The following is a 13670-nucleotide window of genomic DNA, read 5'->3' as shown; positions in this document are numbered from 1 at the left end:
TCATGGGGAGATGGTAGTGGTATCAATCTTGACCTGACAGAATTAGATGACTTGTAAGGTCTCCTCTGACCCAGATATTACAGGGCTCTGGACTCTGGGCTCAAGGTGGTACTAGATCTGGTTTTTATTCTCGAGAAGTTGAGCTCAGCTGGGGCATTTATAACTACCCCCATTCGCACAGATACAGAGTACCACAGGTGCTCAAAGAATACTGGGAGAAAACTCATCCCCTCACCCAAGCAGGACCAGGTCAAAGTTTTGCTCATATTATACCAAAGACAAATAACTACAATCCCTTTTTAGTTCTTCCTCAAGACCACATCAAACCTGTCTAACAAGGCACCTTGAGTCCCTTTGCCATCCAGCCACCCACTATCACACCTCTACCCAAATACCTGCTCCATCATGAGAAATGCCAATGACCTCAGGAGGGTTAAAAGAACAGGGATCCTGATGATACACACATGGATGGTGGATGAGAAGAGGAACACAAAATATCAGTATTTCAGAAATGAAGATTCCTTAAACAGGAATACAGAACTTTACAGAGTGGCCTCTTAATTCATAGCGACACCTCTGAGCTTCTTAGAACTTATTAAACAAAAACGCCTGACTAACTACTAGAAAGCAGATGACCATAATAACAGTAGCGAAGTAACTCTAAGAAATTCATCCCTTTTCAGACATAGAACAAGCCAGAAATTCTAAGGGCTGGCCACCACTAAACCAGATTAAAACTACTGATCAAAGCTGATCTTTCTGTACTTGATGCTTCATTTAGTAAGGCTTTCTGGGATAAAAACATAAAACCACCTCAAAGTAATAAAATTCAGGATAATTCTCCATTGATTCAGAGCCTCTCTCCAGTTTTATTCAAAAACAGACTGCATATGATCTCTAATACGCCCAATCACATGAAATATTGGGTACTATTTCTTTAAAGCAAGAAAGTTTCTGAATTTAAGTTTCCACCGTGAACACTGGCAAAGATATTTTCTGTGAATGCAACTCAATTTAAATACACTGTGCCTTTCACTGTGGCTTTCGTACTTGCAGGCTATCATTCTTACATGAGCTAGTTACATGAGTTTCGTGAGAGGTTCTAAAGCTATAACAGTCGACCCCATGGACTGCAGCCTACCAGGCTTCTCCATCCATGGGATTTTCCAGGCAAGAGTACTGGAGTGGGGTGCCGTTGCCTTCTCCAGTAGATATCACAAAGTCTGCTAAAACTTATTTTTAAATTGCATCTTCTGTTAGGGCTTCCCAAGTGGTGCCAGTGGTAAAGAATTCACTTGCCGATGCAGGAGACACGGGAGATACGGCTTCAATAGAGTACATTTTCCGTAACACAGACGAACTCTTAGAACGTGAGATCTCTAAGAAGAAACCTCAATGTAAAAGCACTGGGTACTAGTCACTCAAAAATATTTTGCCCCTGAGCCACTGTGAAGCTCCGAGTGTGGAATGTCAATTGCCATGTCCCTGTGATTAACACTCTGAAGAACGATCAAACAAGAGTCATCTGGTCAGGTAGCCCATAGCCCGAGCATCACTGTTTCAAAGTCATGACTATGGACTGTCATAAAATCTAGCAAGCTCATACAAAGAAGAGGGGGAGACTGGTTTTTAACAATCTTTACCTACCTCCTTAAAACAGGCTCAGGCATGTTACAGATGCTTGCCTTTGGTCATGAAGAGAGCTGTGGATTAATTAAATCAAATTGTTACCTCAACTTAGGAAGGGGAGTATCAAGTGAGGAACATCTTCACCTTAAGTGCAAAAATGACAGATAGCATTCGGACTTCATTTTTCATAGCTACTACAATTATCAAAGCAATACAAGAACTAGAAAAGTATTTCAGTTGAGCTGAAAAAACAATCTCCTTTGCTTCCATCTCTGTTACTAGAAAATAGTGGTTACTAGAAAAGCAAGACTTCAGGGTAGGAAAAGGGTAGGAAGGAGAATCACATGAAACAGGAAACTTAACAAGAGATTCAAGTCTCTTCAAAGAGTCCACAGTCCACTGGGTATGTGTAGGTGGCTTTCATCTTGTAAGGCTTTGGGAGGCAAGGCTGATTTAGAGAAAGGCAAATGGACAAGGTTTCAGTGTGTTCAAAAAAACAGGAAAGAAAATGAAAAGAGAAGCCTCAGAAAATATTTGCCAGTCATATAGCTGATAAAGAACCAGAAGCTAGAATATATAAAGACCTCTTACAATTTAATAAGATAAATGACCCAGTTCTAAAAATGTTAAGACTAAACAGATATTTTACCAAAAAAGATACACAAATGGCTGGTGATCACATGAAAAGATGTTCATCATCACTAACCATTAGAGAACCGTAAATTAAAACAAGACCACTTGAAACCACTTGAAACTCACTAGAAAGATTATATGATTAGGTAACAAAAATAAGCTGAAACTCCAATACTTTGGCCACTTGATGCAAAGAACTGACTCATTGGAAAAGACCCTGATGCTGGGAGGGATTGGGGGCAGGAGGAGAAGGGGATGACAGAGGATGAGATGGTTGGATGGCATCACTGCCATGATGGACATGAGTTTCAGTAAACTCTGGGAGTTGGTGATGGACAGGGAGGCCTTTCCACCTTTTCTCCTTCTATTTGCCATGAAGTAATGGGGCCAGATGGCATGATCTTAGCTTTTTTAATATTTTTTTAATGTGTCTGGTCACAAAGAGTTGGGCACAACTGAATGACTAACATATGGATACAGAAGATGCGGTACATGTATACAATAGAATATTAGTCATAAAAAAGGATGAAATAATGCCATTTGCATCAGTGTGCATAGACCTAGAGATTATCATACTAAGTGAAATTAGAGAAAAACAAATACATGATATCACTTATAAGTGGAATCTAAAAAATTATACAAATGAACTTATTTACAAAACAAAAAGAGACTCAGGCTTTGAAAACAAACTTACACTTATCAAAGAAAAAGATGGGGGGAGGGATAAATTCAGAGTTTGGGATCAATATATATACATTATTATATATAAGACAGATAACAAGGACTTGTATAGCACAAAGAACTCTACTCAACAGTCTATAATAACCTATATGGGAAAAGAATCTGATAAAGAATATATATACACACATACACATATATATATATATATATAACTTAATCATTTTGCTGTACACCTGAAACAAATACAATATTGTAAATCAGCTGTACTCTAATATAAAATAAAATGAAGTTTTAAAAAGCTACAATTAAAAGATAAATAAAGGATATGAAGCTTGAAAGGAAACAGAACATAGACAATCCTATAGGCAAGAAGGGAACACTTGTGCTTTTGCCAAACAAGCCCCACTGGATGTCTAAGAAATACACTAATTTTCTTAAAGACACAACAGCTTGACTGTCAGGACATCTACATTTAGACTTTACAATCTTTCTTTTTATCTGGCATGGTGGTTCTGAAGCTGGAGAGAAGAAGGACGTTGCCCAGAAGCGCGTACACACACTCTGCATAATGTACTATACACAGATGACCAAAGGGTTTTCCAAAATGGGAAGACACTCAGAGCGCATAGTGCCTAGAATCTGGACATTGGCAAGAATGTCAGGATACGAGGACTGAGACGAGGTGACTGCATTGCGAGGTTGGATTGCTGAGCTGCTCGGCTTCTCATTTGTTTCTGCTTGAACATAACCACTGCTGGTATTTTCAAACTGTACTCAATCAGACCAGGATCTCAAAGGACCTTGCAAACAAATATTAATCCTCATTGTTATCTCAGGAGACAGACCTAAAGACAAATCCTATCTACATAGGAATAAAGATAAAATCGAGTTGGAGAGAGTTCTGGCTTTCTTTCTGTAAGACTTTAACAACCAATCTATTTGGCAAACATTATACTGAGCATTGATGCTTTGTGAGGCACAGATGCACGATGAATGCTTTCAAACTGCCGACTTTTATAACTTGAAAGGGCCCATTTTAGAGTTGTGACTCGCTTATGAGCCTGAAAATGCTATATCCGTATGTATGAATCAGACCCTGGAAGTATAAGTTTACAAAGTATTACATTACCATCAACCACAGATTACAAACCCATTGATGAAATGCTTAGTTTACTTAGCAACAGCTGAAACTTAAGTGGTGAAAAATAATCTAATTATCCAGGATATGGCAATAAATCAAGGTGCTGGCAGGATGCTTCCTAAGCACTGTGATGCCTAGTTTATAACTACTTCTAAAACTATCAAAGAAAATTGATCACAGGTAACATGTTTCAAATTTAAGTAAATCAACAGGAATTGAGGCATCTCTGGGGATCAGGGCTTGAAAAAGGATAGGTCTCCGGGTGATTTCCTAAAGATGTAAAAACTAAATCACATGTGGAAGATCAGGAAAACAAGCTTGTGTTCTATGTAGCTTCTCACTTTGCACTCCCCTACATGTGATCTTATTTAAATAATAAAAATAAATAAATAGAACAAATGAGACTTTCAGATCCCATCTACCTCTGTTCTTGAGAAACTGGTTTGCTGCTGCTGCTGCTAAGTCGCTTCAGTCGTGTCCGACTCTGTGCGACCCCATAGACAGCAGCCCATCAGGCTCCCCCATCCCTGGGATTCTCCAGGCAAGAACACTGGAGTGGGTTGCCATTTCCTTCTCCAATGCATGAAAGTGAAAAGTGAAAGTGAAGTCGCTCAGTCATGTCCGATTCTTAGCAATCCCATGGACTGCAGCCCACCAGGCTCCTCCGCCCATGGGATTTTCCAGGCAAGAGTACTGGAGTGGGGTGGCATTGCCTTCTCTGAGAAACTGGTTTATATCATACTGAAAAACTAAAGCAAATGAAAACTTTTTTGAAATGAGAAATTGGAAAATTAGAACACAGATCACTTAACCATTTAAATACCTTATTACTTATTGAAACTTCAGGTTCAGTTTTATGTTAAATTGTCCTCTATATAGAGGAAGTTGTAAATGTATATGATTTTAGAGTGACAGGTTCACCTCTAGTTATAAAAAGGTAACGTTCACAATGGTTAATTAATTTCCTAGATGTAAACAGGTTTAGTCCCTGGGTTGGGAAGATCCCCTGGAGGAGGAAATGACAACCTGCTCAGTATTCTTGCTTGGAAAATTCCATAGACAGAGTAGCCTGGTGGGCTACAGTCCAAGGGGTTGCAAAGGGCTGGACATGACTGAGCGACTGAGAACACAAACAACTACCATTCTAAATTTGGTTATTTTGGTTTTCAGGAATAAGGGTATTCATTTTATCTTAGTATGGATAAAATTTAGATGATTGATACTCAGGGTTCATATTCAATAGAAAGTGGAGGCCCAAATCAGATGTCCTTTATGAATTGGCGCTAAAAGGATAAAAATCTGTTTAGTTACAAAATAAGATATTCTAATTCTACCAGGATTTTCCTTAGCAAGTCCCCCTTCATAATACTGATGCCTGAATACATAACCAATCCTTGTGTTAAAAACAGCAGGCTGATGTATAGAATAGTCTTGTGGACTCTGTGGGAGAGGGAGAGGGTGGGATGATTTGGGAGAATGGCATTGAAACATGTATAATATCATATATGAAATGAGTCGCCAGTCCAGGTTCGATGCACGATACTGGATGCTTGGGGCTGGTGCACTGGGACGACCCAGAGGGATGGTATGGAGAGGGAGGAGGGAGGAGGGTTCAGGATGGGGAACACGTGCATACCTGTGGCGGATTCATGTTGCTATATGGCAAAACCAATACAATATTGTAAAGTTAAAAAATAAAATTAAATTAAAAAACAAAACAAAACCCAGCAGGCTGGGCAGGCTGAATTGTATGTTGTACAAGGTTTCATTATGGACATGATTTGATGGTGATATTCCACAATATCCCACAGTATAATAAAGTAAGTTTCAACTGCATTTCAGAAATCACCTTCAAGCAATTAACAGAAATGAACTATAAGTGACAGAGGTTTTTTTTTTTTTTTTTTTTTAGGCATTATCATCTACTTTATTCTTGGATCTTGTCTCCAGAATTTAAAAAGTCCAAATTGATTAATGGAAGAAATGAAACGTGCTTTTAAGACACTGAATGGTAGATTCTAAACGCAATTGAAACTCCATTCCTCAGGTTGTCTTGGATAATTTAAAAAGTAAGTAACAAATTTATTTTCATCTGTTTTTAGTAATGGAAAGAATTTATTCTTAATCCACCTAAAATGCAGTTTAGATGATAAGAAGCTATTTAAAATAAATTTTATTGTTTGCTTCTCCAATTTTCCCACTTTGGAAAAAAAAAGCAAAGTATTCTTAAGTCATTTTTAGAAAAATTTCTCTCAACTAGTGCCTATTAGTTAATACATACTTAAATGCTCTTAGAGATAAAACGATGAGCTGAATAAAAACAGTGTTTCTGGCTATAACGTCTTAACTAAAGGAATCTTCCAGTGACAGAAACAGTTCCTAGCATCTCTAGTTTATTACAGACTTCCACAATGGTTGCTTTTCAGCTTGGTAACATTGCCACCTTTCTTTCCCCCTTCTTCAGCTCCACCCCAAAGTTGACCCCTCACCCACATTATAAAACTTGCAGCCAAAAGCAAAAGAATATATTGAACAAAGAAACATTTTTAAAAATTCTCAAACTGTGTAGAAACTTACAACGCACCCTTCTTTATGTAGCACAGAGCTGGCCCACAGGATCCAGCCCCCACCGCTTTCAAAACAGCTCCTCACCTTCCTTTGAAACAGCGTTCAGTGAAACACACTTTGGGATGAACACTAACCTATGCCATCTTCACAGAGCCAGTAAAGTCTGGAAAAGTGTAAGTCAGGATGGGATAATCCCAATTTTCAGGACCATGATCTCTGGAAGACAGACTTCTTTTAATACAAATGCTCCTGAAGTGTCTCTGAAACAGCCTGAGGCCACACTTCCCAGGGTGCTTCAAAAAGGAGTGTTCTTTGCAGGTCTGATGTCCACAACACAAGGCCAGACCAGAATCAGAGAGAGGGATGCTGTGATCTGGTCTCGGGCAGCCTCCTCCTGACAAATGGAGGCCACAGAAATGATGCCAGATATTTGCCACTCTGCTTCCTCTTATCAAAGAAAGAAAGAAAGAGAGAGAGCGGCAGGAGGGAGGGAAGGAGGGCAGGAGGGGAGAAAGAAAGGGAAAAAAGGAAAAGTTCTTGAATACAGGCAAATCAGAGGTACATGGAAAGTAATGTCAGGAATAGATGCCTCCTATGGGAGGCCTCCTCATCAGTGGAGAACATTTTCCAGAAACGTCTATGTGTGCTGTACTTGGTAGAAGGGGACAGATAGGTTTGCAAAACAAACTGCTTCAGAAAGCCATCTGCCTGTCTCTCTCTCTCTCCAAAGCTCTCTCCTTAAAAAAAATATTTTTAGAGTTATTCTAATTAAGAAGAGAAGTTCTGTCGGGTGTGAATACCTTTTATATGGAAAGAATGTTTGGAGGGCTCAAAGATGGGCCTGGTAGAGCTCATATAAATCCAAATTCCAAACCAAATAACAGGAGATTTGTGTATTATATTTCAGTATTGCAAATTTCACAAAAGAAAGGAAGGCAGGCCAGAAAGCAAGCAGCTAAGGAAGAGAAATATGCAGGCTACATCACATTCAAAATTAACTTGCGAAAACAAAGCAAAATTTTAAAATATCTTTGTATCTTACAAGTTATAGTCTAGAGATCTGTGCAACAAAATGGGAAATTTAATGAAAAACAGAATGGGGAAAATCTCCTACTATCACAACACTGGTTAATGATTTTCTTCTCTACACTTGTATAATTATAAAATGTTATCTTTGGAAGAGAAAAGTTTATAAATCCATGTAGTTTTCAATGAGGAATCCAAGGCAGAAAGAAGCAAATTGGTTGGCCCAAGGTTGTTCAGCCTCTAAATTGCTGACACTAAGCCCCAGTGTCCGAGTCACGAGTCCGGGCTTGCTCCCTTCCCCAACCCATGGATTTGGTCTAGTTAGGTAACTCTTGGCTACAGACTCATTCCTGATATGAAACAACAATTTTCACTTTCTTGTGCCTCTTTATATGAAAACAGGGAAGGTCTGTCATCTAATAACCTCAGTGTGTTAAAAAACCACACATACTTTGGGATGTGAAAAGATTTGACACAGCTTGCCTCGGGCTTTCTGTATTTGGGGACAATGGATCAAAAAGTTAAGATGAACCATTTTGAAAAGGAAATGAATGACATGTGCAGGATACTGAAGCTATGTTATGTAATTGGCCCTTAGGAAGCAGATGCAGTAGGGACCAGATGCACTAAACGTACATATTGTTCGATTATGCTTTTACCTCCAATGTTACATTGTTATGCACCATTTTGGGGCTTCCCTGGTGGCTCAGACAGTAAAGAATCTGCCTGTGATGCGGGAGACCTGGGTTGATCCCCAGGTTGAGAAGGTCCGCTGGGGAAGGGAATGGCTACCCACTCCAGTATTCTTGCCTGGAGAATTCCATGGACAGAGGAGCTTGGCGGGCTACAGCACATGGGTTCGCAAAGAGTCAGACATGACTGAGCAACTAACGCTTTAACACTATGCACAACTTTAAAGTAAGAGTCATCTTCATAGACCACACAGGTATATCAACTAAAGTTTACCATATTGATTCTCCAAGTGTTACAGGTACAGCTGCTCCAGAAAATATCATAAGCCTCTAAGTACCATGATTGCTAGGAAACAAAGCACACCATAAGGAGTCTACCTTTCTTTAAAAGGAAAATCTTTAATCCCTCAAATATTGTATTTATGTAGAGAAGTTTTAAAAAAGATTCAGATACTTAGTAATAAAACCTAGTCACTAGGGAATTTCTCATAAAAGCAGGTGGACTCAACAAACACACAGGCCTCAGCTCCCTCCCCAAACCTTCTTAAAATGGCTAGACAGCAAACAAAAAAGCACAACTCCTTCATGGGTTATGAGTGACAAGACGGAAATAAAGTAGCTAGAAAGCCAACTGGCAAGTGGTTAAGTGGCTTACCTGACTTGAGAAATGAGAATTCTAGACCCGGATAGGTCAGAAAGCCGCCATATCTGCACTGAGAACCAGCAACCTCGCCCCTCCCTCCACACACACACCAAAGAATTAGGAATTCTCAGCACCAGTACCTCAGTGACAGCAGACAATGATGGAGCTTTCAGTGAAAGGACAGGTTGAAATATTGTACAAAAGCAGTTAGACACCCTGATTCCTGCTTCTACTCTGTGTTGCTGGTAATGCCTTTCGCCAACCTGGCAGAAGTCTGCAAGTTTCTTGTCTGGAGAGGTAAAACCCAAGGTCTGTCAGCTGACTACAGGGCATTACGCACTGGAGAGAGCCAGCCTAACTCCACTGCAACTAGGAAGATAAATAACTATTATATTCACATACTAAATGAAACCTCTTCTTTCTGTCCCATCTTTCAATTTCCACAATACTGTCACCCAGGCATCTACCTTCATTGCAGGACAGTACCCTGGTGGCTCAGATGGTAAAGAATCCATCTGCATTGCAGGAGACCTGTGTTTGATCCCTGAGTTTTGAAGAACCCTTGGAAAAGGGAATGGCAATCCACTGCAGTATTCTTGCCTGGAGAATTCCTTGGACAGAGGAGCCTGGTGGGCTATAGTCCATGGGGTTGCAGAGAGTCAGACAGGATTGAGTGATTAACACTTTCACTTTTCACTTTCAAAACAGATTTCCCATGAGTCAGTTGGATTATTCAGAGAAAAATAAAACTATGTAAAGATACTGAAATTGATGTTCTACGCTCCCACCCTAATCACCACGTAGTGAAGTCCACGGTTGACAAATTCTAGATTTGTACAGAAAGCTTCTAATCAGGTCTTTAGTTCCTCGATCTTAAGTATAAGGGGACTGCTAAAGTTACCTAAATACTGAAAGAAAGCTTCTAAAAGAGACTGAAGCCAAAACAAAAACAAACAAAAACCCAGAAAAGTACATCTCTGGGGAAACGGAAAATACACAAAGAGAAAAAATATTAAAGATTATCATTAACATCTCTAAAGAAATTAAACAGTACATTTATGAATAAAAAAGTGTGATGCTAGTTTAAAAAATGGGCATTTGAAGAGCAAATATGAGACAATGGAAATTAATATATAGTAAAGAAGTAATAAAATTCCAAAAGAAAGACCTTGAAAGAAAAATTGAGATTATCTTCTATATATGAAACAAAAACAGGTGGAAAACAACACAGAGGGAAATAAGAAGATTATAGAACTCATAGAGAAGGATCAATATCTACACAACAAAAAACAGGAACAAAAATTATTAAATAATTCAAGAAAATTTCCAAGAACTGAAGGAGATTAATTCCAAGATTGGACAGGCTCAATGCATTAAATAGAATAATTACACCATGATATACCCTTGTGCTGGAGAAGGAAATGGCAGTCCACTCCAGTATTCTTGCCTGGAGAATACCATGGACAGAGGAGCCTGGCGGGCTACCGTACACAAGGTCACAAAGAGCTGGACATGACTGAGTGACTGAGCATGCATACCCTGCTGAAATTTTAGATCACTGATCCTAAAACTTTCCGTCAAAAAAAAAAGATTAAAAAATGAGAACAGCATCAGACTGCCGCACCCTGGATGTCAGAAGGAAATGAAGTCCCCAATGTTCCAAGAGAAATGCTTTTCAAACTAGAGCTTTCCATCCAGCAAGGGAGACTAATGAAGTTGCCATACCTGCAAGGTCTCAAAAAAATATCTCTTACCCACCACCTTTCCTCAGAAGCTACTGGAAGATGAATTTTAAAATTTTTAAATGAGGGAATAAGTGAAGAAAGAGGGAAAAATGAGGTTCAAGAAGAAAGATATGAAACATACAAATAAAGCAAAGGAAACCTCCACTTTGACTGACAAGCAGTTTAGAAAGTCCCCAGACATTCAAGTTTGAAGCAAAATTGATAGGTTTTCCCTAATAAATATATAAATCTAGTAAAATTATATTTACATAATGTAGAAGGGTTTAGATATGACTTAGTGGTAAGTATATAGAAAATTAGCAAAAACAAAGAAAACTAAATTAAAAACTAAGGAAATAAAAAGAGGTGATTATTAATTTCAAAGAAAATAAAAGGATGTGCAGAAAAGGCAAAATGATTATAATATACCATATAGTTCAACTACAAGTGCAGTTCACACAGTAATAATAATAATGATATAACTATGGAATATAGATGATTGGCGCTTATGTAACTTACTAGGGAGAAAAATTACTTTTTGTGGGGGAAGAGTCAGGAAAGCAATGTGTACATGAAAGTGAAAGACAACTAAAACCCCAACTTCCGGAAAGATCTAGATGAAAAATCTAGAGGCAGCAGTATAAGCCGGAGAAGGCAATGGCACCCACTCCAGTACTCTTGCTTGGAAAATCCCTTGGACACAGGAGTCTGGTGGGCTGCAGTCTATGGGGTCGCTAGAGTTGGACACGACTGAGCGACTTCACTTTCACTTTTCACTTTCATGCATTGGAGAAGGAAATGGCAACCCACTCCAGTGTTCTTGCCTGGAGAATCCCAGGGACGGGGGAGCCTGGTGGGCTGCCATCTATGGGGTCGCACAGAGTTGGACACAACTGAAGCGACTCAGCAGCAGCAGCAGCAGTATAAGCAATATCATTTGGAACTTTGGAAAGTAGTTAACAAAGAAATGGCTAAATGAATTTAAAGTGATTGCTTCTGGAAAGAAGAAATGGGGGAGGTATGTTCTGGGCTTGTTATTTTTGCAACAGTTTTCATACAGATATTTTTCTTTGTTAAACTATTTGTACATATGTGTATGTACATTTTAGTTTCTTTCAAAAGCTAAATTTAAAAATACCTAGTTACTACAAACACCAACATCCCAATATTTAATAGTTCTATAAACTTCTAAGTCCTTGCTATATGTCTATTGCTAATTTCAACTGGAATTTTCTTCACCAAGGTCACAATAGATTCCCTCTCCAGTTCCTCCCATTTACGTAACAAGTCTATTTTTGCTTGTTTGTTAAATGGCAAGGTTAATATTGCAGATGCTCTAACTGATGAACCCAGACTCGCCAAGCAGTTCTGAGACTGCATCGAGCTCTGCACTACCAGAGCTCTTCAGACAACATATCAAATACACATGGACCCTTCTCACTAACTGCTGAGAGTTCAATAAAACCCAGTATACACCTATAGGCCCCTTATCTATAATCACGTGAACACTGTTAAAAGTAGGCACTGAATCAGCAAAGCACTTTGAGGTATCCCCACTTGTCTCAGCAATAATCAACACTATAACCAAAGAGGCACCAAAGGACTCAGTATTACCATTAGACAAGCATTTCTGATAGGAGTCTCCTACACAATGGGAAGGTCTCCAAGTTTTGATTATAAAGGCAGCAAAAGGCAGCCCTCTACTGAAAACTGGTCAGATTAGAAAGAAAAATACATAATCATCAAGACATCGCTGTATGCAAAATATCTTAAGAAAAGTTCTTTCTCATTCATTTAAAATAAGCTCATGATAGAACCCCACATTTTCAAGCATAAGTCTCTGCATGTTTCTGGTCTAAAATGTGTTCTTTCTCCCACTTTTTAGGACACTATAAGGCAAATTATGTTCTCAGGAAAAGAAACAAACTTACCTTTCACAAGCTCGGACAGTCCATGCGGCAATTATCCATAATGAGATACTAAAAACCAAGAGTACAGTTCCTGGGCATATAGTCATTAAAGTCTTCATAACAAAACGCGTATTGAAGTTTATCTTATTAAGTGCTCCAATGCTTCTAGAGGAGGCATCAGTGAAAAGTTTGCTATGTAAAAGCATGACTCTGGCAATCAGATAGAGTCTTAAGAACATTGGTATAGATAAAATAATATCCACATCAGCGGTGGTGGTGGATGGGGCATAGGAGAAGGCAAGCCGGGCCGTCCATGTGAACGTATAATTCCCAGGTATGGGATGAATAGCACACACCAGTATTTCCAAGCAGATGAAGAAAATACGCTCATAAGTCATGGCTATTCTCCAGTCATCTGCTCCATTGTCCACCATGAACAACTGAAAAAATAAAGTAGAAAATCAGCTTCAGTATGGCATGAATGGTCCACAAGCGTTAGTGCAGATTTTTAAAATACATCACAGATGACTTAAGCAATCATGGCGAGCGCTAGGTCTTAACTTCTAAATGCTAGTAGCCAGGTACACTATTTTAAGAAAATGGCATTGGCACAGAAGAACTTTATTTTGTAAAAATTAAGATTACAAACTCACTATACAGGAGCTGAAGCTATTTTGGAGTCTGTGCTCCTGTATAATCATGTCAGTGATATCATTTAAAAATAAGGGACTGGGGCCTATCAGTAATGTACCCCCCCCCCCACCGCCCCCCACCTTAGATGAAGTCAGAAAGACTTGTAACAAGCTGTTCTTCTCCTTGAGGATCTGGATTGAAACCTTGCGCAATTCTAGCCATATTCTCAGTGAAATTTATTTACAGTGCCTGGGCAATTGGGTATACCCTTTAATGCAATAATACAGGAGCATTCTTACAGATAATCTTATTTTTGGCTTCTGAAAGAAAATCACAAGGGACCACAGACAAATGTGGCAAAAACGTTTCTCCCAGCTTCCTTGCTACTGC

At 39.0% G+C, this 13670-nt stretch overlaps 1 protein-coding gene across 6 annotated transcripts in view; it reads right to left on the bottom strand.

Annotated features, from left to right (window-relative positions):
* Positions 1 to 13670, bottom strand: part of KCNN2 (potassium calcium-activated channel subfamily N member 2) — a 508283-nt gene that overhangs the window by 112208 nt on the left and 382405 nt on the right. For 5 of the 6 annotated variants that reach the window (XM_061429915.1, XM_061429916.1, XM_061429917.1 and 2 more), the window contains one exon: positions 12669 to 13087. The exons of the other annotated variant lie outside the window; for it this stretch is intronic. In XM_061429915.1, the coding sequence (XP_061285899.1) occupies positions 12669 to 13087 (419 nt within the window). The remainder of the gene's footprint in view (positions 1 to 12668; positions 13088 to 13670) is intronic. 6 annotated transcript variants of the gene reach the window in all.

Source organism: Bos javanicus, chromosome 10 (genome assembly GCF_032452875.1).
Source record: "Bos javanicus breed banteng chromosome 10, ARS-OSU_banteng_1.0, whole genome shotgun sequence".
Taxonomy (NCBI): domain Eukaryota; kingdom Metazoa; phylum Chordata; class Mammalia; order Artiodactyla; family Bovidae; genus Bos; species Bos javanicus.
Note: the sequence above shows the minus strand (reverse complement) of the source record. Positions and strands in the feature narration are given on the sequence as shown.